Source organism: Rana temporaria, chromosome 2 (assembly GCF_905171775.1).
Source record: "Rana temporaria chromosome 2, aRanTem1.1, whole genome shotgun sequence".
Taxonomy (NCBI): Eukaryota; Metazoa; Chordata; class Amphibia; order Anura; family Ranidae; genus Rana; species Rana temporaria.
In genome coordinates this window covers 262,170,304-262,197,831 of record NC_053490.1, presented here as the reverse complement: position 1 = coordinate 262,197,831, position 27,528 = coordinate 262,170,304, and the positions used below count along the sequence as shown (strand labels likewise).

General features: G+C 45.8%; 1 protein-coding gene across 2 annotated transcripts in view; it reads right to left on the bottom strand.

The window, feature by feature from the left end:
• The window catches only part of LOC120926714 (ras GTPase-activating protein 4-like), a 186,678-nt gene extending 161,868 nt beyond the window's left edge, over positions 1–24,810 (bottom strand). For both annotated transcript variants that reach the window (XM_040336869.1, XM_040336870.1), the window contains exon 1: positions 24,565–24,810. In XM_040336869.1, the coding sequence (XP_040192803.1) occupies positions 24,565–24,674 (110 nt within the window). In that variant the 5' untranslated portion in view covers positions 24,675–24,810. The remainder of the gene's footprint in view (positions 1–24,564) is intronic.
• Positions 24,811–27,528: the final 2,718 nt, after the last annotated feature.

The following is a 27,528-nucleotide window of genomic DNA, read 5'->3' as shown; positions in this document are numbered from 1 at the left end:
ATACAACCTGACACTCACTAGCTAAAACAGGAGATCATCTGTTAGAAGAACAAGCTCATTTTAATACACATGCTCTGCTTTCATTTATATGTCATTTGAAATGCTCTATATCTCAGTTAGGATGTAGAAATGTAGCATTCAAACATTCTGTGCATTTCTAATCACTAATCAGTAAATCTGTTACTGAGAACATTTTGATGATTTCTAATGAGTATGCTTATCAATTTACATAATTTTATTAAATTATTTTAAAAAAATGAAATGTTAAGTGTAAGTGCAAAAAAAGAGATACTATTGCTTCTTATTGGGAACGTGTGCTTTCATCCAAATCAGAAGGACAATGTGTGCCAATCTAGCTACAACAACATGAAAGCTTTTATTTTTAGCAAAACATTTAACATTTACCAATACATTTTGTTTTGGAATTTAATATCATTTTAAAAAGAATGCATATCATTTATAAAGGGAAGTATGGAAAAAAAAACAAAAAAAAAAAACAACCTTAGTCACCCAGGTGGATACAGCATTGGTTCCTTACTGCATCTGTACCCTGTTGCCTCTAAGACCAAGAACTGTGTGCTCAAAGAAGGCTGATCACTTGGTTCTAAGTCTTCAGAGAGTAGAGAGCTGGGGACTGTCAGTCAGCGGCTCTCTCCCTCCAGTGCTCACTGGAGCACTGGGCTGTAGAAGGGCAAGAGTGGTTAGAACAGGCTCTCAGCAGCTCACTGAGAGGTTGAACCAGCTGCCGGTCCAGGCACCTGGGTGGATCCGGGAACTAAATCAGGATCGCTACACAGCCTGGACCAGTTGAGTGATGTGGGCTTTAGCCTACTGCCACCCATAAAGGGGTCAGAGGAGTGCAGAACAAAGTGCACTCCTGTGACCCACAGGAGAAGTAGGGTCAAATAAACTTTGGTCCTACTTCTTCTCTAACCAAAATCCCACTTGAACTTCTTCATAAAAATCCATAGCCTCAGAATGTTGCCAAGATAGCATTAAGCAATTGAAATCATTATATAATTTTAAAGAGTCTCTATCACGTGGTCCTAGGTTATTCTATAAATATGGCAATAACAAAGTGCTCCTTGGCCATTGCCTTGAAAAAGCAGAATGAAGCTTCATTCACTAGACAGACAGTGGGAAACCTTGACATTAAAGATACTGCAGGGACATTTTGACTTTGCTACTCTTTTTAAATTCTTCAAGATCTCGAGTCGGCCATGTCTTCCAACCCCTAACTAGATACAGCCAATTCAACAAAATCTAACCTTTCTAAATTACAAGAACTAGTGACAGACCTCATGGAATCCCCTATCCCAAGGGCAAAGGATGGTCTCACTTTAGCCTACCAAAATATATTTTCTTCCCAAAATGAAAAATGGGGAAAGGGTAACAAACCCTGGGGACTTTTAAACCGTGCCAGTAAATACAATAACACAGTAAATGTGTTATTGTATTTACTGGCACTGTTTAAAAGACCCCAGGGTTCGTTATCCTTTCCCCATTTTGCATTTTGTACTTTTCATAGGGGATGTGGTGCCTGGATTTGAGGGCCTGTATTCCACAAATTTTTCTCATATTTTCTTCCCAGTTGATGCCTTCTTTTTTAAAAACATAGAATTCCCTAGTGTAAATAAAGCTTTATCAATCTGAAACTATTCAGAAAACTTTTGACTACCCATAATATTGTCCATCTGAATGTATTTTATGTTGATCAGACTGAGCACATAGGGTTTATACCCACTAGGGAGGAAAATTAAAATTCTATTAGAGTAGTGCCGCGTACACACGATTGGAAATTCCGACAAGAAAACCGTGGATTTTTTCTGACTGAATGTTGACTCAAACTTGTGTTGCACACACATGGTCACACAAAGAACGCGGTGACGTACAACACATACGACGAGATGAGATCAATGAAGTTCAATAGGCAGTTTGGCTCTTCTGCTTGATTCTGAGCATGCATTTTTTTTGCATGTCGGAATTGCATACAGACGAGCAGATTTTCCGATAGGAATTTCTTCCGTCTGAAAAATAGAGAACCTGCTCTCAATCTTTTCTTGGCGGAAATTCCGACAGCACAAGTCCGATGGAGCATACACACGGTTGGAATTTCCGACCAAAAGCTCACATCGGACTTTTCTTGTCAGAATTTCCGATCGTGTGTGCGCGGCATAACTAATGCACTTGGCGTGTAGATCTTTTTACTTTTCCTGTTCTCCACAAATGCAGAGGAGGAATTTAATCAAACCAACCACTTATCCTGTAGTGAAATGTAAAGGTGTATAGGATTTGGAATCAATATGCTGCTTTCGGATTACTAAAATGTTCTCTTGGTGTCAGTGAGAGCAAATCAGATTTCACCAATACTATTTCAATTTTAAATTGTCAGGAATGTCTTTTCTACCTTTATATCAAAATATACAAAGTAGCTGCATGTGAACACATTTATATTTCTCACAGGTTTCATTTCTTGATCTGATAATAGAATTTATAAAAGGCTCCTTATCTAAATTTAAAATTAGTTGTATGAATCAGAAATCATGATAATAACAATACTCAACACCAATCTACAGAGATTCAAGAACACTTTCTTTATATATCTTATTATTTGGATTTAGATTGGGTTTTCAGTTTAGACTCTTCAAGTATTGAATTACAAGGAAACTGACAACATGTAAAAATGTTCTTCTACAACTTTATATAAAACAGTAACAGAGAGGTGCGACATTATGCCTGTAATAGGGGGGAAAGAGACACTCCATTCAGAAAGGTATAAGGAAGTAAAACAGGTGTGAAGCACTGCATTCAAAACAAAGGTACAAGGAACTGGACAAGGCAATGCATGTAATAGAGGCATAGAGCACTGCATATAACAGAGAGGTGTGAGGCAGTGCATGTAATAAACATAAATGAGGCACTGTATGTGATTGATAGGATGCAAAACGTAGCCATGTCACCACAACACAAAAATTCAAAGGTTCATGTAGCAATTGGCCCTGTTTCGATTTTATATTAAAAGGCAAATTTTATTTTTCTCTGTGCTGACTTTAGCTTTATTCCAGGATAAATCCCAATTTATGAGCAGTCCCGTGGCAAACTATAGCTGGTACTATAAAAACCACGCCCTTTAGTAGTAAAAAAATAAATAACTACATTTTTTTCATTTTTATTACAATCATTCTATTGTTTTACTTTTTTTTGCAAACTGTAAAGCAATAAAGTGTAACCATTGAGACACTGTACTAATCTGGGGAGGTGGTCTGGATTTGTTGATAATAAGCAATGTTTTTTATGAATGGTATCCATTCATCCAGTGTATACTTATGTAAAGCTGTGGTTGGTCACAGCTATCAAATGGTACAGATGCACTGTGATTGGCCATGTCTGTACCATAGGATCACTGTGACCAATCACAGAGATCAACACAACAGTACATAATGAATGGCTATGAAAGGCATTCATTGTGTACAACTGTCATGTGATCTGCTATGATTGGTCACAGCGATCACATAGTACTGGCAATAGCCCGGTACACTGATTGAACACAGAGGGTGACAGATTGTGCCATGCGGCGTGTGGGGGGCGCGATTCTGGGGATGTCATATGACGTCCACCCAGGAAGGCAGTGATTGGCCGTCATTGTACTACAGGATGGGCAGGAAGCAAAGAGCCTTGGTGCCAGAAAAGTGTTGATATAAAAATTATCAATTTAATAAATTCCTATATCTAAGGCCTAGTACACACGAGAGGATTTATCCGCGGATACGGTCCACCAGACCGTTTCCGCGGATAAATCCTCTCGAGGATTTCCGCGGATTTGGATCCGATGGAGTGTACTCACCATCAGATCGAAATCCGCGCCGAAATCCCATCGCGATGACGTGTCGCGCCGTCGCCGCGATGATGACGCGGCGACGTGCGCGACGCTGTCATATAAGGAATTCCACGCATGCGTCGAATCATTACGACGCACGCGGGGGATCCATTCGGACGGATTGATCCGGTGAGTCTGTACAGACCAGCGGATCAATTCGTTGGGATGGATTCAAGCGGATAGATTTGAAAGCATGTCTTCAAATTTTTATCCGCTTGAAATCCATCCCAGGGGATAAAAATCCGCGGAAACAGATCCGCTGGATTGTACACACCAGGGGATCTATCCGCTGGAGGCGGTCCGCGGATCAATTCCAGCGGATGGATCCTCTCGTGTGTACGGGGCCTTAGGGTCCCTATTAGTAAGATATCTGCACTTATGTTTTCTGGGAAAACACATCTGGAGTGGCCAATATGGGGGGTTCTCAGTCTTCATTATTAATATTAGGACATTCAAAGTTGGGCAGGGACACCCAAAACTAAAAGGTAGACAGGAAAAGAGATGAAAGTTTGGCAGGGGGATTTTGTGGTTGTAGTATCAAAGATGCCAGGGGCTAACTTACTGAATCAGGCTCAATATATAACAAAAATATCACTTTAAATCTCATTAAAACATAGGGTTGTTGGGCACTGATGAGGCTGCGCTGGTGAGCACTGATGCGGCTGCACTGATAAGGTGGAATTGATGGGCACTGATAGGCAGCACTGATGGGAATTGATAAGGCTCCACTGATGGGCACTGATGAGGCTGCAATGATGAGGTGGCACTGATAAAGAGGCATTGATGTGCACTGATATGTTGCCTTGATTGTCATTGATGCTGCACTGATGAGGCTGCACTGATATTTAGGGATATCAGTGCCTCGATTAGTGAAAAAGTCCCCTGTCACAGGATAGCTGGATATGGGCTTTCCTTATGCTGTGACAGCGCTGAGGAAAGGAAATGCTGATAATCGCATTTGTTTACTTGTAAACAACTGTGATTGGACACAGCGAGCACAAAGAGAACCCAATGTGCACCCTGGGGGTGGGGTTCTGGAAGGACGCCTCCCAGAACTAGACGACCACGTTGTAGCAGTCTTTCAGCTATATACCGTATTTATCGGCGTATACCGCGCACTTTTTTTCCCTGAAAATCAGGGCAAAATCGTGGGTACGCCGATACCCGCTTTCCCGCGCCAAGTTTGAATACTGCGCCGACATATACCGAGCGCAGTACACTCGGGTATAGTCGGGCAGTCTCGGCTCCTTTCGCGCTCACGTCCTGGACTTACAGGACGTCAGCGCGAGAGTTGCCGAGCCTGCCCGACAATACACAAGTGTACTGCGCTCTGTATATGTCGGCGCAGTATTCAAACTCGGCGCGGGAAACGAGCGGGGAGGACGCCGCAGAAGGACGCCGGACCCGACGAAGAGGACACCCGCAGCCGCAGAAGGACGCCGGACACGACGAAGAGGACACCCGAAGCCGCAGACGGACGTCGGACCCGACGAGGCCGCCGCGCAAGACACTAAAACTGTAAGTACAAAAAAAACTTTTTTTCCACAGGATTCGGGGCAACTTTAGGGGTGCGCGGTATACGCAGGAGCGCGTTATACCGCGATAAATACAGTAACTGGGTCGGCATGTGCAAGGTGGATGCGGACAGCTGAAAAAAACGCCCAGGCGCCAAGATGCAATTTCTAGTCACTGGCCAACTGGCACCTGGGATTTGTTGAGCCCTGCCTTGATTTGTATTCATAGCAAAAACATTTTTAAAGTTTGCAATGGAGTGAGGAAGGATATACATCCTTTTAAGTTTTACTGCTAGCTGGGACTCTGTGACGGTATCGGTATGATATCCCCGTCAACGTTCCCTTCTTCCCATAACGACAATTACCCCAATATTCCACGAGGAGGGATATCCCTGGAATCCCCCAGAAAGCCACACATGAGACAAGCTTACTGCTGGAACAAGACACTTTATTGACACAAAAACTCAGCTTATATGTGGTTACAGCCTGTTAGGAACGCCCCCCTCACACAGTGGGGTTTCCCATACAGATTATAGGAGACAAGTCGGAGCCGACCATGCAGACATGTTTCTTTAGATAAAGACATCAGCGGAGTTAATTACTAGGTGTAACAGCCTGACCACAATGAAGCAATCAGAATAATTAACATGAGCCCCTTATCTAATCATTGTAAACAGTAAGGCCGGTCTCCTTCCCACACACAATAAATCAATTACCATTTGAACTAGGGAGCTGGCTGAGGAAGGGTCATTAACATGTCAATAGCTTGTGACACATGAACCAAGCAGGGAGATTTACACTGACATCCTTCACAATGGCCCCCCTTTTTCTCCCTGCTCCGGCAAACCCGGTTGGACCTTCCCTGGTCCAGTAGGGTTGACGGGTTCAGAGCTTTTAGTCCGAGGTTAACTCCGTTTGGCGTGACTGACCTCCATTGGTAACTGCTTCCGACTCAGGTATGCTACCGGGTCGTCAGATCACACGCCGGTCAGTCCCCAAGTCTTTGTGCGATCTGCAAAGTCACCAGAAGTCAGTGTGAAGACAGCGAATGGGTCTGTGCGCCGCCGTCTAGGTGTCCCGCTATGGGAGGGGGCAGGTTATGGCTCTGAAGTGACAATCACAGGAGATTCATAAAAAGAAAAAGTTATATTTGTTGAAATGCTGTAGCACTGGTGCTCAGAGTCCGGGGGGGGGGAGAGGGGACTCAGAGCCCCATAAGGTCAGCCACCCCCTGCTCCCTCCGCAGCCGCCGGTTCTCCTCTTTGAGCTTCTCCAGCTCCATCTCCAGTTCATGGAGCCTGGGGGGGTCAGCCCGCTGTGACCTCAGGTGGTTGTTCTCCTCCTCCATGCGGCTTATGCACTCCTCCAGCTCTATGTACTCACGGATCAGATCCTGCTTGCTCATGTCCTGCAGGCTCTCCACATGGTCCTTCATCATCAGGAACTGGGTGGTGGTGTAAGGGGCCACCGGTGGGCCCTTGGCGAACATCTCGGCCCGCATCTGGGGCGCCCGCTGCGATTCCATCTCCTCCAGTCGCTTCTTCTCCTCCCAGGTCCGCTGGTTATATGACTTCCCGGACCTCTTCTTCTTGGAGGGTAGCTGGCGGTGCCTCTTTCTGCCCAGCTCCCTCCAAGGCCCCTCCGGCTCATGGCGGTCGCCCATGACCAGCTGACAATGGTGTTCCCTGTTGTCCGTAATAACAGATTGTACCATGAGGGCTTCGTAAGGGGTGCCCAATGGTTCTTCCGGACCCAGCTCCTGGAGATCCCAAGCCGAGTCTACACAATGGGCTGCTGCTGGTGGGCGGTACCCAGGTTGAGACCAATTTGACCTGGTGTTGTCGTTCATGGGGCAATTCTGCTTGAAGTGACCCAACTGTTTGCACCGGAAGCAGCGTTGTTCGTTGTCCTCCTGGCGTGGGTAGCGAGGGCTAGATGTCATCGGTCTGTTAGGCGGTTGGTATCTAGCGGCTGGTGGGTGTGAGGGCGCCGTTGGTTGTGGAGGTTGTACCCGTGGTGTGACCTGGTTTGTCTTGCGAGTATCCGCATATTCATCCGCCAACTTCGCGGCCTCTGGTAGAGTCATGGGCCTGCGATCTCTCACCCAATCTTTGACATCCGTCTGGATGTGATTGTAAAATTGCTCCAGGAGCATTAGTTGCAAAATGTCCTCTGCGGTGGTGGCCTGGCTGCTGTTAACCCAGTTAGAGGCCGACAGGGACAGCTGGCATGCCCATTCTGCGTAAGAGTCTTTCGTGGTTTTGCGTGAGTCCCTGAACTTCTGTCGGTGGGACTCTGGGGTTACTGCATAACGAGCCAGGAGCGCTTCTTTAACCCGGGCGTAGCTATGGATATCCTGATCTGGCACGGTCCGGAAAGCATCAGAAGCTTTGCCTGACAGTTTGCCTGACAATATTGCAACCCAGTCTCTTCTAGCAATTCGGTGCAGGTTACATTGTCGCTCAAAGTCTGCCAGGTAGTTATCAATTTCACAGTCCTTTTCATCAAAAGCTTTAAAAGCGCTAAACGGAATCTTCCTTGCGTCTGCTGTGCTGTACTCACTGTTCGTAGAAGGTGCGGCTGCTTGTTGGACTGCTGCCAGTTTTAACTGTAGCTCTGCGTCCCTTATTTGTTTATCCTTCTGTAGCTCTGCGTCCCTTATTTGTTTAGCCTCCTGTAGTTCTGCGTCCCTTATTTGTTTATCCTTCTGTAGTTCTGCGTCCCTTATTTGTTTAGCCTCCTCCGCTAACAGGTCCATCACTTTCAGAACCACATCCGGCGTTGGGTTCGGGCCGAACCACGCTAGCTTCTCTCTCATTAGCTTGTTGGCTGGCGATTCCTCCTCCTGAATCACTGGTGTCTCCATCTCTTGTACTGCTGGCGTTGCTGCAATCCCGTCCTCCTGGTCTAGCTCCATTAATTCTGCTATGATGACCCGCTTGGTTTTGTTGCTAGCGATCCTTCCACGAACTTCCAGTAGTTCTTCCAGTGTCTGCTTGGAATCCGGGTGTGAAGGGGAATAGAAGGGAAAAATCCCGCTGCTACCAACCAATTGTGACGGTATCGGTATGATATCCCCGTCAACGTTCCCTTCTTCCCATAACGACAATCACCCCAATATTCCACGAGGAGGGATATCCCTGGAATCCCCCAGAAAGCCACACATGAGACAAGCTTACTGCTGGAACAAGACACTTTATTGACACAAAAACTCAGCTTATATGTGGTTACAGCCTGTTAGGAACGCCCCCCTCACACAGTGGGGTTTCCCATACAGATTATAGGAGACAAGTCGGAGCCGACCATGCAGACATGTTTCTTTAGATAAAGACATCAGCGGAGTTAATTACTAGGTGTAACAGCCTGACCACAATGAAGCAATCAGAATAATTAACATGAGCCCCTTATCTAATCATTGTAAACAGTAAGGCCGGTCTCCTTCCCACACACAATAAATCAATTACCATTTGAACTAGGGAGCTGGCTGAGGAAGGGTCATTAACATGTCAATAGCTTGTGACACATGAACCAAGCAGGGAGATTTACACTGACATCCTTCACAGACTCCAAAAAAAACAATGGCTGAACAGTTGTCCTAGCATCCCCTTTTATTATTAAAGTGTCTGAAAACATAAAATATGAAAAAACCTCATCCTTCTATAGCAGGGATCTTCAAACTACGGCCCTCCAGCTGTTGCGGAACTACAAGTCCCATGAGGCATTGTAAAACTCTGACATTCACAGACATGACTAGGCATGATGAAAATTGTAGTTCCTGAACAACCGGAGAGCCATAGTTTGAGGACCTCTGTTCTATAGTGTGTACTTATCTCTAGCCAAAGCTCTAAGTGTCATTTCTCTCTGGTGCCTGGTTCCTCTGTTATCAGCATGACTCAGTTCTGACAACTTTTCTCAAGACCAGAAGTTAAAAACTATGATGGGGGGCTGCAGCACTCAGCCTATGACTGATACACACAGCTGTGCCTGTCCTCTGTATTGTGTGAAGTGGCTCCAATCCCTCTAATGAGGGCACAGAACTGTTTGTATATAAAGACTTCACATCCCCGCCCCCTGCTCTGAGAACTAAAGAGAAATCCTGTCTTCTGTAGATCATTCTGAAAACACACAGAAGAAATGGCTGCAGATACACAGAGACAACTTATGTAGGAGTATTTGTTTAATATCTGTGTATAACCTAATGCTAGTCACTTCACTGGGTATATGGAAGGATTTACAACCACTTTAACTTAAAGCCCAGCTCCAGGAATTAAACTAGGGTTACATGCTTGTTACTCTAGGACAGGGGTCTCCAAACTTCATAAACAAAGGGCCAGTTTACTGTCCTTCAGACTTCAGAGGGGGCCGGATTGTAGCCAGCGGGAGTAGAACATTTTTCTGGCATCAGTGGGACTAAACAATGCCCAATCTTTTGAATTAGGGGGAGGAATATCAATATGGTGTCAGTGAAATGGTACTCCATTGTTGATGTCAATGGTAGGAAACATGCCCCATTTTTGGTGCCAACGGGCAGAATAGTGTTGCATATCAGTGGGATGAATAGTGTCCCAAGGGCCAGATGAAGGCAAGCAAAGGGGGCCACAGTTTGGAGACTCCTGCTCTAAGAGATTGGAAATAAGTTGTTACCTAATTCGTCACTCCAGCTGTCTCCCTCCATCTGAGCAACCGCCCCCTCAAGTTTCTTCTATGAGATTCTTATGGCCGCTGCTGCATGATGACATCATCAAGTAATAGTGAGGCCAATGTGGGGACGACTCACAAGCTGGAATGGAGGAGAGCACTACAATTCCCCTAAGATAGTGATGGCCTTGGCACCTCAGATGTTTTGGAACTACATTTTCCATAATGCTCAACTACACTTTAGAGTGCATGAGTATCATGGGAAATGTAGTTCCAAAACATCTAGGGTGCCAAGTCCAAAACATCTAGGGTGCCAAGTCCTACAAATTTACCTGTTGACCCTGCCAGTGAAGTCTACCTAATGTAGATTTCTGTTAAGGAGTGGTGGCAATGCTGTGCCTCTCCTGAAATCAGGTTGTACCTGCTTGTACTACAGTGGGTTAAAAAAAAATGTTGCAGAGGCGTGGCTATTAGCATTTTCATGGGTAATTCACAAGCCTGTAGCATGTCAATCAGCACCTGGCCACACCCACTCCTTCCCACTGCTACCTGGATTGGTAGACTGCCTCTGTTGCTGAAAGGGGAGCACATGAGACTGTCTGAGCTGGGCTAATTGCCAGCTCCTTTCTCTCCACAGTGACTCACCTGTTGATGATCCTGCTTGTCAGTCCTGCCCACTTAAAGCCTTCCAGCTCACTTCATCTCTGCCTTCACCTTTGTCAACATCACAGAGACTTTCTCCTGCATTCCTGTTGTGGACTTGCTCGGCTGACGTTCCTTCTGGCTCCTGATCCTGCTTGTTGGACTACTAAGTTCATCTCTGGCTCTCTGACATTGGCTTGGCCGACTACCCGATCTGGTTACTGAACTCTGGCTTGTTTGACTATGCTTACTCTGTTTACCTTTTTATTATTATTATTATTATTATTATTATTATTATTATTATTATTATTATTAAACAAGTGTGATTTAACTGTGCTTCTGTCTGATTCATGGTTTCTGATGGAGACACAAGCAAAAGAGTCCTCTGTTTACTTTATGAAGCGTGTACAGGAAAGTGTCTAGATTTGGTACTTGTTTACTACAAGAGCCTTTAGTTGTACTTTAAATAAAATATCAACTAGGTAAGTTAGGCTCAATAGATTCTCTTTCCAGAAACTAATTTGCTAATATACCCTAAAGAGATTTTCAGCCATAGAAACAAAAGCCACAGATTGTTGTTCCTGCCAAAAGCAACAATGCTCAATACTAAATCCATATATTACTTGATTATCACTAAGAAGCTCAAATATGTCACATCAATTCCCAAAATTGAAAAGAATTTATTCACTATAATTACTAAATATACAGTATATTCTGAAATCATAATAATAATAATAATAATAATAATAATAATAATAATATGTGTGGAAGATATTACATTTCTGTGACTAAATCGGGTATGGTAGTATTATTATATGACAACATATGTCACTGTGTACATGTGTATGATGCATAGCAACCTATGATTATAGACAGCTGTTCTCTTATACGTTAACCTTTTTATGAGACTATAGTATGTCCCAGGGTATACAGTGCCTTGACAAAGTATTCATACCCCTTGAAATTTTCCACATTTTCTCATGTTACAACTAAAAGCGTAAATGTATTTTATTGGGATTTTGTGATAGACCAACACAAAGTGGCACATAATTGATAAATAGTTTTCAATTTTTTATTTACAAATAAATATCTGAAAAGTGTGGCATGCATTTGTATTCCGGCCCCTTTACTCTGATACAACCCAACTAAAATCTAGAGAAACCAATTGCCTTCAGAAGTCACCTAATCAGTAAATATAGTCCACCTGTGTGTAATTTAATCTCAGTATAAATACAGCTGTTCTTTGGAGCCCTTAGAGGTTTGTTAGAGATCCTTAGACACAGGGTTCTGCGGGAACGCATGGGAACGGAGTCCTTGCACTTTTTTCACAGCTGGAACGCAGTTCCCTTTGCAGGACTAGAGCAGCCGAGAGCAGCCGAGCCGCCCAAGCAAATCCTTCACTAAGCGGCGATGCCCAGCTCGAGTCACTGTCAGGGACAGGCGAACCTTAGTAATCCTTTATGTTACTGCCCTATTCCTGTATATGGATTCATCGGTTAGTGTGCGGGTATTCCGTCACTTCCTCGATGCCGCAATGTCTCCTAGGAGCTTTTGTCATTGTTCTCAGGAGACATTGCAGAGGTCTGCCGCGAGTTATTGCGGGATTTAGAAAGAACTTGCTTAGTTCTTTCTAAATCCAGCGACAACTCGCGGCATCGAGGAAGTGACGGAATACCCGCACACTAACCGATGAATCCATATACAGGAATAGGGCAGTAACATAAAGGATTACTAAGGTACAGTGGATTGGAAAAAAAACATGCGTTTTTTTTTGGTGGGGGGGTGGATCTTGGGTGGGAGTTCCCACACTTTTTTTCCCCATGCACAGTGTTTTCCATGTATTTCAATGGCTCTAGTTGTCTCTAGTTCACACCATGCAGTCAGTTTCCAGTGCAGAAACTGACTAGAAACTGACTGCATGATGTGAACTTGGGCCAACTAGTGCCATTGGAATACATGGAAAACACTGTGCATGCATTTTGTGCAGAAAAAAAGCACACAGAACTAGTGTTGTCCAGATACCAATACTAGTATTGGTATCGGGACTGATACTGAGCATTTGCACGAGTACTTGTACTCGCACAAATGCTCCTGATGCTTTACCAATACTTTTTTTTTTCACCCTCTGAGAGCGGGGCGGAGAGGGGGCAGAGAGTGGTCGGAGAGGAGGCTGAGAGGAGACTGAGTGGGGGCGGAGAGGGGGCGGAGAGCGGTCGGAGAGGAGACTGAGAGTGGGCGAAGAGGAGGCGGAGAGCAGAGCAGTCCTAGGGTATGTAAAACATGCCACCGGAGGAAAGGAGAGCTGCTGTCGAGCCGCCGCTGCCGTCTAGTTGATCAGCGCTCGGGGAACATAACAGCTTTCATTTGAATAGCTGTGTGTTCCCCCGCCGCGCTACGTCATATATAGCCCCTCCCCTTTGTCCGGGCACTTTGATATACAGATCACCCATCCCAGGATTGGACGGGTGATCTGTCTATCAAAGTGCCCGGACAAGGGGGAGGGGCTATATATGACGTAGCGCGACGGGGGAACACACAGCTATTCAAATGAAAGCTGTTATGTTCCCCGAGCGCTGATCAACTAGACTGCAGGGGGGGGGGGGGGTGACCTGGCTGGAGACCTACACAAAGCTGAATTTGGTGACACATCTACATTTGGGCACATGGCTGCATTTGGGGACACGGCTATATTGGGAGACATGGCTACATTAGGAGACACGGCTGCACTGGGAGACACGGCTGCATTGGGAGACACGGCTGCATTGGGAGACATGGCTGCATTGGGAGACACGGCTGCATTGGGAGACACGGTTGCATTGGGAGACACGGTTGCATTTGGGGACACACGGCTGCATTTGAGGACACACGGCTGCATTTGGGGACACACGGACACATTTTTAAAAAAAGTATCGGTAATCGGTATCAGCGTGCACATGAAAAAAAGTATCGGTACTTGTACTCGGTCCTAAAAAAGTGGTATCGGGACATCCCTACACGGAACTGAACGGAACTGCGTCTGGTCTGAACTGGCTCTTAAAGCGCCTGAAAAAGGCTCCCCTGCAGTCTCAGTGTGAAAGCCAGAGGGCTTTCACACTGAGGTGATGCGCTGGCAGGATGTGAAAAAAAACTCCTGCAAGCAGCATCTTTGGAGCGGTGTATACACTGCTCCTGCCCATTGAAATGAATGCTCTATTTGTGGGGAAAAAAAGATATAGATTTTGTTTGGTTACAATGTCACACAACTGCGCAATTGTCAGTTAAAGAAGTCCAGCCTGAGCTTGTTATGCTGAGCTTCTCCTATGGGTCACAGGAGTGCAATTCGTTTTGCACTCTTGTGACCTGATTTCAGCAGAGAGCGGTCTGAAATCCGTATGTAATATATGTTTAAAATCCTTTTTTGTACTGCACACACATTTCGTAATTTTATATATATATATATATGTATAAACCAAAAAAGTTTAGATTTACATTGAACCCTATAGGAAAATTTGCCTCGGTTTACAACCAATTTGATTAGCGACCAATCGTTTCACAAATTACGTTTGTGAACCGAGGTATCACTGTACCTGAAAAAAACTAAAATTGTGCCTGTGTCCAAATATATATGGACCTATCTGTATATAAATTAAGTAATAAATAAATAAACTATGGGTGCGTGTGGATCAAACAAAGACAGCGGCTTAAACGGGAATGCCTATTCTTTGTATAAAATCCACATTTGCCAAGGTCCTGGGAAATCCCTGTGCCACAGGGAAGAGTCTCACAGATGCACATAAACCTCATGACAAGAAAATTAAACAATTCTGTTATCTATGCTTTTTCTGAACTTTGCTGAGCATATCTTTCTTGATTAAAATATTTAAAGCCAGAGTCCAGGCAAAGAAATAAGGTTTTTCAATGGAGTGGGCCTTTGCCGGGTCAACTGCTTGTTTTGTCCAGGGCAGAGAAGTAAGCTATATACAGTACTCACCTGATCCTTTGTTCCAACGGCACACGGTGCTCCTCCATAATCCAGCATTCAAACTGGAGCACGACCGTTTCTGAGCATTAGGTAAGTATCTCTGTGTTCTCCAATCCCCTACACAAAAACTAAGCATTTTGCCTGGAGTTGTGCTTTAAGGACTAGTTATTAAACCAGCAACTGTAGATACAATGAACACTTTGTTCAAGAGTATGTAATGTACAACACACAATCACATAACAGCGTGCAGTTGTCAAGAGTAAAAGCTCCCTTGCATTGGTGGTCAGTGGTGAATGGGGTTAGTAGTCAGTACCCCTTAAAACACTGGTGGTCAGGGCACCCTAAAATGTTGGTAGTCAGTAGGGAGTGTCCGCTTAGAAGGTAGTGGTTGGTGCTCAATAACTTAAATGGTGGTGGGCAGTACCCTCTACAAAATTGGTGTTCGGCAGTGTGCCCCATGAAGCATTTGTGGACAGTACCCCCAGCAGTGTGATGGTCAGTATCCTCTGCAGCATTGGTGATCCATACCCCTTCATGTATGGCCAATGGTAGCTTAGTAAGACAAATCATTGGTGCTCACTGGTAATTACATAAAGCCTTGTATACACGATCGGACTGTCATCGGACAAATACATGGATTTTTGTTCGAAGGCCGTTGTCCGTGAACTTGGTATGCATACACACGGCAGAACATTTTCAGCCAACAAACACGAACGTAGTGACATACTAGACATACTACGTGGTTTTTCTGCTCTTTAGCGACACCCTTTGGGCAACTTCTACTAATGTTGTCTTATGGTTAGCATTGCTTCTGAGCATGCGTGTTTGTACTTTGGATTTTAGTCCGACAGACTTGTGTACAGAAGATCGCATGATCCGACGTAACACATTTGTTGTTGGACAATTTGAGAGCATGCACAGCCAAAATTTGTTGTCGGAAATTCCAACAACAATTGTCCGATGGAGCATACAGACGATCGGATTGTCCGACAAAACACGTCCGTCGGACAATTGTTGTCAGAATATCCGATTGTGTGTGCGGGCCTTAAGAGAAGATGCAGAGGTACCATGACTCCATGAGTGCAGAAACTATGTAGGTAGCATTGGGAAGAATATCACTCCACCTGGCGCTACCTGCATTTCTCTTTTTGACCTTTGAGACTAACTGACTTTAACTCTGTGTGACGGATCTCACATACCCCAGGTGGGCACATTCTCCAGACCTGTGTCTCCTGTCCTCCACCCGCAGCCTGCAGATTCGCCATAACCAGCCCTTTACCCCTCAATCACGAGACAATCCACACTGGTGTTAAGGGTTAAACATGTAAAGCATAAACTGTTTATTAAATACAAAACATACACTTTTACACACAGTTAGGGACACTCCCCTTAGCTTTGTCATAGAGGGGAGGGGGGAGGGGACAAGGAACAACCAATGGGAACTGAACACTTGTGTATTGAAACAGAAACTACAGATAAACATAAAGGGATTATGGTAAGCAGGCAGCCTCTCAATACACATCCCCTGCGGAGAGATGTCTCTAGTCCAGACCATTTGTCTATGTGCCATTTACCAACACAATTAGACACAGCAACAAGAGGGGGGATGGGGGAGAAGGGATGTAGCATTACATTACATTATCTCAATGCCAGCTTGTCCCCAGGTCTCCAGTCTCTTCTGGGCCATAATCTGTGTGTAAGAGGCCCGCCCACAGTCCCTTACAAAACACACAGTGACAGTGGGTTCTGTCACACTCTGTATTCCGCAATGCTTTTTGTTAAAGATACGTTGTAATAAAGAGACACAGTTAGTGACAGGAACACAGGAAAGTCAGAATTATTCTGGGAAAAGGCAGTTGTCACTAGACCCAGGCACCAGGCAGGGGAGTTGGATCATAAGCCCCAGGTAACAGAGTCTGGCAACATCTATGCTGTGTAGAGCTGGGGTTCTTAAAGCGGTAGTTCACCCACAATCCCATGATGTTACCATCGAGACAGGCATTGTAGCGCGAGCTACAGTATGCCTGTCCCGATTTTTTTAACCCCGTACTCACCTCGTAGTCGTCCATCGTAGATTCCGGCTCCCGCGGGGAATGGGCGTGCCTATGGAGAGGGAGGATGATTGACGGCCGGCCCTGGCACGTCACTCTCCCCGAAGACAGCCGGAGTAGGTCTCGGCTCTTCACGGCGCGTGCGCACAGGCTATGCGCACGCGTCGTGAAGACCAAGCCTATTTCGGCTATTTCCGGAGAAGCGTGACGCGCCAGAGCCGGCCGTCAATCATCCTCCGTCTCCAGAGGCACGCCCATTCCCCGGTATCTTCGATGGACGACTACAAGGTGAGTATGGGGGGAAAAAATTCGGGACAGGCATACTGTAGCTCGCGCTACAGTGCCTGATTTAAAGGTAAAAGAAAAAAATTTTTTTTTTTTCCTGTCGATAGGGTGAACCCCCGCTTTAACCTTTTTATAACTACAGAACCACAACGGATTGCCTAAAATGTCCCAATGCCATCTCAACTAGAATATCAAAATGTATCACCTAAATATTCATTGGGAATCTGTATGACTTTAAAGATGTCAATAGCTTGATTTTGCTTTTTGTATGTACACCTATGAAAGGAACAGTTAAAAGAAAATCATAATAATTTTATAATATTTATTTTATTTTAGGGATGCACCGATGTATCGGCCATTGAAAATTAATGAAAAAAAATAGGTGTTTTGCCAATTTTGCCAATAGAAAATAAAAAGGTGCCAATAATGGCATGCTGTGTCCAATTGACTTCAATGCAAAAATCGCACCCCACTAACTTCAATGCAAAAATGCCCCCTATTGACTTCAATGAAAAATCACCCCCCATTTACTTCAATGCAAAATTGCATCCCATTGACCTCAATGCAAAAACGCTCCCTATTGAATTTCGGGTAAAACCAGGTCCTATTGACTTTGATGCAAAACCGCCAGCCACATTAATTCAGTTTTACCCTTTTTTTCCTTTAAAAATTTCCATTTCGGTTTTGATTTTCAGCCAAGTGTATCCTGAATTTTCGGTTTTCGGCACTGGACCTTTCATTTAGGTGCACCACTAATTTATTTATATAAAAATGTCAAACCAAGTACACATGAAGTAGGGAATTTGCCCAGCTTTTCTGAACACCTTTCTCCTGGCAAAGAGAAAAGCAGGGTTAAAAAACACACCTATGCGTGTACACAGCAACAATTGCATGGACACATAGGCCCAGATTCTCGTAGATCTGCGTAAAAATGGGCAGGTGTAACGTATCTGATTTGCGTGTAAAGTTGTGGCGGCGTAACGTAAATCACCCGTCGGAATTCAAATTCGGCAGGTAGGGGGGGCGTATAGCATTTAAATGAAGCGCGTTCCCACGCCGAACGAACTGCGCCGTCCGTAAAATATCCCAGGGTGCATTGCTCCAAATGACGTCGCAAGGACGTCATTGGTTTAGACGTGAACGTAAATGGCGTCCAGCCCCATTCACGGACGACTTACGCAAACAACGTAACTTTTCAAATTTCAACGCGGGAACGACGGCCATACTTAACATTGGTTGCGCCTCATAGACCCAGGGGCAACTTTACGCCAGGAAAAGCCTAACGTAAACTTCGTAACTTTACTGCGTCGGCCGCGCGTACGTTCGGGGAAATCGACGGAAGCGCCACCTAGCGGGCCAAAAAAAAATTGCAGTTAACCACTTAATACCCGCACGCCGTCATATGACGTCCAAAACGGGGACCTGTTATCCCGGGTGGACGTCATATGACATCCTGGGCTTTGCGGGGGGGATATCTCAATGATGCCTGCACCCAGAGGCATCATTGAGATATAATTTTTTAGCGGCTTCCGCCACTAGATCGTTCTTACAGGCGGCGGGAGTGGACATCCCCCCCTCCCGCCGCCATCCGGTGATTCTCCGGGCTCTCCCGTGCCATCGGGGGCCCGGAGAGATGATCGCCGTCCGCCGGATGTTTGCCATAGAGATGACTGGTGACCAGATGGTCACCAGTCATCTCTATGACCGTCGGAGGCCCGGGCGCGATGTGATGACGTCACGCCCGGGTCCCCGTAAGTAAACAAACCGCAATTGCGGCTAGTTTGAATGAGATCTGTGATTTTTTTTTTCACAATCTCATTCTTTCCAGCCTGGAGGAGTGATGTGGGGTCTTATTGAAGAGGACCTGTCACACACATTTCCTATTACAAGGGATATTTACATTCCTTGTAATAGAAATAAAAGCGATTGAAAAAAAAAATGTAAAAAATAAATAAATAAGTAAAATAAAAAATAAATAATAAAAAAATTTAAATGCCCCTGTCCCCGGTAGCTCGCGCTCAGAAGCGTACGCACACGTAAGTCCCGCCCACGTATGTAAACGTTGTTCAAACCACACATGTGAGGTGTCGCCGCATGCGTTAGAGCGTGTGCAACAATTCTAGCACTAGACCTTCTCTGTAACACTAAACTGGTATCCTGTAAAAATGTTAAAGTGTCGCCTATGGAGATTTTTAAGTAACGAAGTTTGGCGCCATTCCATGAGTGAACGCAATTTTAAAGCATGACATGTTAGGTATCTATTTACTCGGCGTAACCTCATCTTTCATATTTTACCAAAAAATTGGGCTAACGTTACTGTTTTGTTATTTTTTTATTTATGAAACCATTTTTTTACAAAAAAAAAGCCATTTGAAAAATGATTGCGCAAATACGGTGCAAGATAAAAAGTGGCAATGACCGCAATTTTGTTCCCTAGGGTGTCTGCTAAAAAAACATAATATATATATAATGTTTGGTGAGTAATTTTCTAGCAAAAGAATGATGATTTCTACATGGAGGAGAGAAATGCCAGAATAGGCCCGGGAAGGAGGTGGGTTTTAAAGCCCGGTATTGAAGTGGTTAAGATCCGACGGCGTAAGAGACTTACGCCTGTCGGATCTAATTGATATCTATGCGTAACTGATTCTAAGAATCAGTCGCATAGATACGATGGGCCAGATTAGGATTTACGACGGCGTACATGGCGCTGCGCCGTCGCAAGCCCTTTGAGAATCTGGGCCATAGGCTAACAAAGAAGGGGGTTTAGAGGCAGAAAAATAATGGAATTTTTTAGCTGAAGTGTGTATGAGGCCTTAAAAGGGTGCTTGAAGATGGCTCCCCAAGAATAAGGACGTTTTTTAACGAGAGTCCCCCCCTGCTGGTACCCCCTCCTCCCCTTAGCAATCTCTTCCCCTGGCATCAGGAATGCCAAAGAGCTCAGTGCTTGTCAGCATTTAGGAAGGGTACCGCTTTTTTAAATACAAAATAAACAGAGCAAATTTCTCTATAGTGTGTACTAGCCTCAACCCAAAGCACTGGGTGTGATTTGTCTCCTCTCTCCTCCCTCTGCATCACTAATTTCTGACAGATTATATTAACATTGCCCGCCCCCCCTCCAGAACACAGAAGGTCATTGACAGCCTTAGCTATGCATGTTTCCCTGAGACTGTGTGTTTAGATGGGAGTGTCTTTTCCCTTCACTCAGGTCCCAGATTACTCTGAGCTCTGTGCACTATGATGTGCAGTGTGTGAGATCAGATCGGAAATTTCAACAAGAAAATCGTAAATTTTTTTCTGATGGAATTTTGGCTCAAACTTGTGTTGCATGCACACGGTCACACAAAATTCCGACCGTCAAGGATGCAGTGACGTACAACACTACGACGTGCCGAGAAAAATGAAGTTCAATGCTTCCGAGCATGCGTCGACTTGATTCCGAGCACGCGTAGGATGTTTCTCAGTCGGAATTACATACAGACGATCGGAACTTCCGGCGTGAACTTTTTCCGTCTGAAAATCTGAGAACCAGCTCTCAAATGTTTCTTGGCAGAAATTTCTGTTGGAGCCTAAACACGGTCGGAATTTCCGACCAAAAGCTTACATCGGACTTTTTTTGTCGGAATTTCCGATCGTGTGTACGCGGCATTAAGGTTTGATCTCATATTATATGGTTTTGGTAAATCTGAAGGAAAAAAAATGTTGTTCATATTTCATATCTGAGGTTTACAACCACTTTAAATATTTAAATATTTTGTCTTAACCCTCTAACTGCTACATCTGCAGGGCAGCTTGTTCTGTTACAAAAAAAAACAAAACAGTGTCAGCCAGTGAAAATAAAATAAAGCCTAAAAACAGAAAAACTAAGGCTGCCATCACATCTAATAATTGGTAAACTGCAATATAATAATTGCTTTCGAGTTTAATACTGCTTTAAGCAGTGGCATCACTGGGGGGGGGGGGGTGCGGGCCGCCACACTCGGGTGACACTTGCCAGAGGGGTTACACCTGTAGGAAGCTAACACCGCACGGTGCAGACCCCCTACACTGATCCGGCTGTCTCCCTGTCTCATGGAGCGGACTGAAGCTGCCTCCCCCTCCTCTCTGTATTGTTTACATCTACACAGGAGGAGGGAGTCTGAGGGACACACCGCGTTGTTCTGAGGTCTGTGTACAGTTTACTGTAATGTAAACTGATAGAAGAAGGGGACATTGACCAAAAAGGGGGCTCAATAAAAAATGATTGGAGTGATGGGAGGTTAATAGGACATGTGTTGGGGGTGCCCTAAGTATAGAGGGGCTGCACTGAGGGGGGGTCTATAATGATAAAGGGGGGCTGCACTGAGGAGGGTCTATACTGATAGAGGGCTGCACTGAGGGGGGCTATACTGAGAGAGGGGGACTGCACTGAAGGGGGTCTATACTGATAGAGGGGAGCTACACTGAGGGAGGTCTATACTGATAGAGGGGGGCTGCACTGAGGGAGGTCTATACTGATAGAGGGGGCTGCACTGAGGGGGGTCTACACTGATAGGTGATCTATACTGTTAGAGGGGGGCTGCACTGAGGGGGGTCTATACTGATAGGGGCTGCACTTAGGGGGGCTATACTGATAGAGGGGGTCTATACTGATAAGAGGGCTGCACTGAGGGGGGCTATACTGAGAGAGGGGGACTGCACTGAGGGGGGTCTATACTGATAGAGGGGAGCTACACTGAGGGAGGTCTATACTGATAGAGGGGGGCTGCACTGAGGGAGGTCTATACTGATAGAGGGGGCTGCACTGAGGGGGGTCTATACTGATAGGTGGTCTATACTGTTAGAGGGGGGCTGCACTGAGGGGGGTCTATACTGATAGGGGGCTGCACTTAGGAGGGCTATACTGATAGAGGGGGGCTGCACTGAGGGGGGTCTATACTGATAGAGGGGGGCTGCACTGAGGGGGGTCTATCCTGATAGAGGGGGGGGGGGGCTACACTGAAAGAGGTCTATACTGAAGGAGGGTCTTTACTACGGGAGGATGGTTTGTACTTAGTGGTGGGGGTCTAAATTGAGGAAGGGGGGTCTGTACTAAGGGAAGGGGATCTATACTGATGGAGGGGGGTCTGTACTGAGGGAAGCGAATCTATACTTAGTAAGGTCTGTACTTTATAAGGTCTGTACTGAGAATGGGGGGGGGGGTATCTATACTTAGTGGGGGGAGTCTGTACTTATTGGAGGACTATAGTTGGTGGAGGGGGGGATGACACCATGTTATTCCGCACAGGGTGACACCTATGCTAGTGACGCCACTGGCTTTAAGGTATGTTCTTATGGAGTGTCACTTCTGTGCTGTGCTCTGATCCTTGCACACAAATACATATGATAATAGCACCAGCACACACAGTACAATATCTATCATACAAGAGGTTTCCCATGGAAGGTAAACAATGCTTCCAGATGATCTCTTTGGGTGGCCATTATTCATTGGGATATTCTGTGACAAGCTAACAAGCTTCTAGAGGTAATACCCTAATCTTAATTGGAATCTTCCATTTCAGATGAGATGCTAAAATCTGCAATGCTTGGTATGTGCGATTAGCATAATTGTTGATACGACACTAGCTAACACATCATGAAGTCTAAGCTGTCAGGATCTGAAGCAACACATTGATGTTGTAGGTATAGGTGCTTAATAAAAGCCAATGGCACGTATGTCACTAGACGGCTTATGTGACAGGACGGCTTGGATGGGTAGACAGCTCCTGCAATTTCACAGCCCAAGGCAAAGATTGGCGTCTAGAGACAACTAGTACTGCAGCATCACTTGGCTGCTTACCTGTAGCAGTACGGAATGTCTGGATTTCTAGGGGCTTGTGTACACGGACATAATATGTATATCTAGGCAGGAGGAAGTGCAACGCAGACGTGCCAACGGACCTAATAGGGATCAAGGCGTTTGCCCGTGGACTGCGCTCTGCAAGGTGGACAAGCGCAATCCTAACGCACCTGGTGTAAACAAGCAGAAAACATTTTGCGTCTGCAAAATATTTCCTTCCTTTAGCTAATGTGATCAGGAGTAAATGACGCTGAAATACTGATCGCAGGGGCAGAACTTTCTACTTTGATTTTATGCAGCGCAGCGCAAGAGAGAGCAACGCATCGCATAATTAAAGAGCGCACTGCCGTGTAAGATTATAGAACGTAACACAGCTTCAGATTACAGAACGCAACGCAGCTCGAGGTTACAGAACGCAACTCGGCTCGAGATTACAGAGCGCAACGCAGCTCGAGATTACAGAACGCAACTCGGCTCGAGATTACAGAACGCAACTCGGCTTGAGATTAGAGAACGCAACACAGCTCGAGATTTCAGAGCGCAACGCAGCTCGAGGTTACAGAGAGCAACGCACCTCGAGATTACAGAACGCAACTCGGCTCGAAATTACAAAGTGCAACGCGGCTCGAGATTACAGAGCGCATCTCGGCTCGAGATTACAGAACGCAACGCAGCTCGAAATTACAGAACGCAACTTGGCTCGAGATTACAGAACGCAACTCGGCTTGAGATTACAGAACGCAACTCAACTCGAGATTACAGAGCATAACGCAGCTCGAGATTAGAGAGCGCAAAGCGGCTCGAGATTACAGAGCGCAACTCAGCTTGAGATTACAGAGAGCAACTTGGCACGAGATTACAGAGCGCAACGCAGCTCGAGATTACAAAGCGCAACGCAGCTCGAGATTACAAAGCGCAACGCGGCTTGAGATTACAAAACTCAACGCAGCTCGAGATTACAGAGAACAACACAGCTCGAGATTACAGAGCGCAACGCAGCTCGAAATTACAAAGCGCAACGCGGCTTGAGATTACAGAGCTCAACGGGGTTCGAGATTACAGAGCGCAACGCAGCTCGAAATTACAAAGCGCAACGCGGCTTGAGATTACAGAGAGCAACACAGCTCGAGATTATAGAGAGCAACACAGCTCGAGATTACAAAAGCGCAACGCGGCTCGAGATTTCCTAGAGCAACACAGCTCGAGATTACAAAAGTGCAACGCGGCTCGAGATTACAAAAGCGCAACGCGGCTTGAGATTACAGAGAGCAACACAGCTCGAGATTACAAAGCGCAACGCGGCTCGAGATTATAAAGCGCAACGCGGCTCGAGATTACAAAGCGCAATGCGGCTCGAGATTACAAAGCGCAACGCGGCTCGAGATTACAAAGCGCAACTCGGCTCAAAATTACAGAGCGCAACGCAGCGCAAGATTAAAGATCTCAACGCGGTTTGAGATTACAGAGCGAAACGCAGCTGTGTGCACTTATATAACCAAATGTGGTCCATAAAATCACTATACGCTGTTACAGATGTGAACGCAGAATTTTCTACGCCCGTGCACACGATTTATGATGGGTAGGAGACTGGCATGACTAATTCATGTCATTTAGCTGTCATTATCCAGGAGGGAAATAAAGACTGTGTTCATCTGACATGACATGTAGAGGTGACAATGACATTTGTGGAATAAAGTTGCTCTGATGATATGAGGATGATTGCAGATCACCTGGTCATAGAGCGGAGTACAGGCTCATGTCCCCCCTCTCCCCTGACTTACATGTCCTTGGCCGGTAAGTTCTTCCCTTCCACTATCCGGATAAACAGAGAACTCCTTCTCGCCATGGCTGAGCACACAGACAGGGATGAGGCGCCTGTCCTCCGGTACATCCAGCGCTGTGTGTCTGTGTCAGGTGCTCGTAGCTCGGAAGGAACAAATAACAATCACATCGCAGCCAGTAGCTGGAGGAGAGCGGGGAGGGCGTGGCTAGGAAAGTGCACACAGCAGCCCAGACCTGTTGTAGTCCGGAGTGTATGAATGTAAAGCGGAGTCCCGGGCTGAGGGGGGCGGTACTGAGTGACGTACACACACCTTGTGTCATCTCTACACCACCACACTCCCCGCACTCCCAGTCCCTTCTAACCCGTGCTAGGCTGGGGCTCGCTTAGTGACGTCAGGGAAATTACCTTTTCCACTCAGCACTTCATTAAACCATCATATGCATTGGCATCACTGGGCTTTGCCCTGAGGTAACCTAATAGGGGTTGTCTTTCAGGAAAAAGTGACAATAAACTATGGGGTAAAAATTCTATTTACATTTTGTACTTTACCTCAGAACGGTCCCTTCTATTGTCCTCAGCCTCCTTCAAATCTACACATTCCTTCTTTTCTTTTTTTGCCGCTGTGATATGTGTGTAGGACCATAGACCAGGGCCGATCCTAGGGTAAGGTGACCAGATTTTTAAAATGAAATCCGGGGACATATTTTTTCTTTACTAGTAATGGCAACAGGGCCGGCCCTACCATGGGACCCGATGGTACCATTGTACCAGACAGCACTTTCAGGGGGGCAGCAAATTTCCTGCCCGCATGCCATCCCATTCCGCCAGCTCCACTCTCCACTCCACTGTGGGGCTAATCGCCGCCCGACCGCTCCTCCCGTTCTGCTCTCCGCTTCACTGTGAGGTTAATTGCATGAAAAGAGCCATAACAGGTCCTCTTTATACTCCTATATACATGTATAGAGCCATGATAGGTCCACTTTAGTTATCATGATATAAAATAATGGATGTGGGGGCATTTTGGTGAACGTAATTTTTTTTGAGGGGGGGGCAGCATTTCATTCTTGGTACCAGGCAGCACAATGTCTTGGGCCGGCACTGAATGGCAACAATCAGCGACTCTCTGCCCGTTGCCGCCCACCTCACAGCCTCTCAAGCCTCACTTTTCGGGCCCCGGCTACTACTGGATGGGGAGCGGAGGAAGATCACTCTGTCAGGGAAGGCAAGGAGATAGGCAGGTGGCTGGCCAGGATTTGAGCCAAGGCAGAAGAACATGCGAGCGGAGCTGAATGGGCATGCGCCCGAAACTGAAGAAATATTTCCTCCGCTCTGACCAGCACATAATCATCAGAAGGGGGCACAGATACTGGGAAAAATACAACCCTCTATGCTAGTCGGCACGGCGGAGAGGGGGTGTGTAATTCTAATTTTTTTATTTTAATTCTGCACTGATTGTCTTTGAAATTGCCCCTGCCCCCTATTAAATCCAATCCGGGGACAAAACCAGGGACAGACTTGGTCCGGGGACAGTGTCCTCAATCAGGGGACTGTCCCCTGAAACTGGGGATGTCTGGTCACCCTATCCTAGGGTCACAGACGTATTTCTGGCGCCCCCACATGGGCGTGGTCATCTTACCAACTCCTCCCCTGTACAAATGTTTCTATGGTAATGACTCAAACACAGAGCTGCTCCCCTAACACGGACAAGGAGAACACATCAGGCACGGACCGCCTCCCAGTGATGTCACTGCACGGTTGGTCTCTCTCCACACAGAGATAGCTGCTGCTTCGCTCTCCTCCTCTGACAGAACGACGGAGGGGGGACGGGCTTGGGCAGAAAACACAGTGGCGGCAGCGGTGACCGGCAGAGAGAGCCGCCTCTGGACACGGACAAGGAGAGGAGGAGGGAGGGGAGCACTCTGGTGCTTCAGTCCCCCCACCTCTGTGGCGCCTGGGTGCACTGCACCCAACACACCTGCCTAGGATAAGCCCTGCCATAGACTCTCTCTTGCTTGTTACTGAGATGGAATATGGACTATAGGCTGGACAATGAACTATGGACTGTGACCATAGGACTATGAACTATAGCCTTTGACCTATGGACTGTGGACTATGAATGATGGCCTACGGACTGTGGACAATGGCTATGGACTGTGGACTTTGGCCTATCAACTATGGCCTATGTAATATTAACTATGAACTATGACTATGACTATGACTGTGAAAGTGTGGCAGACAATCTGACACTAACTATACACTGTTACTGTACTAATGACAATGGCTTGGAAGACGTTAACATCTAAGACGATCAAGGGGTTAAATGTCTGCCTAACAATGTGTAATGTGTGTATTATGTGCGACTTTACTAACAGATCTCTTTGTTTCACATCTCTGCTTTTCCGGGATATAAAACAGAGAGATGGTTCAGTCTGCACAGTGTCACATTAAAGATGAATTCTGGTTACATAACATCTTCTTTTACATGTTGCTGCTCATTCCATTTTTTTAATCCTGGTGACAGGGGCATTTACCATTTGCTGTACACTTTATAGGAAAGCCTTTGTTGCATTCTTAAAGTTTTTTCACTCGACAGATCCACTTGCACATTAGTCACATTACAGATGAATTCCAGGTATAGATGGACCAGTGTAAACATTCATATGCCATACCTGTGGGACTGCTGTGGAAGCTGGAAACCACTCTGGTATTCACTGCTACTACAGCGATTGCAACTGCCCTCTGGGTCCCATGCCCTGCAGCAACAGCTGCCCTGTTGCATAGTAAACACAGAGGATCACTCACTCATCACTGCCACCCTTTTTCTCCAGGAATACAAGACATTTTCTGGTTGGACAAGATAGAAATGTGCCTTTGAGTCATGGTCTCATCAAAAAGTCCCACCTTTATTTATATATATATCATTTTGGTAGATATTTGTTTTCATAAGATAGAAATGTGAGAT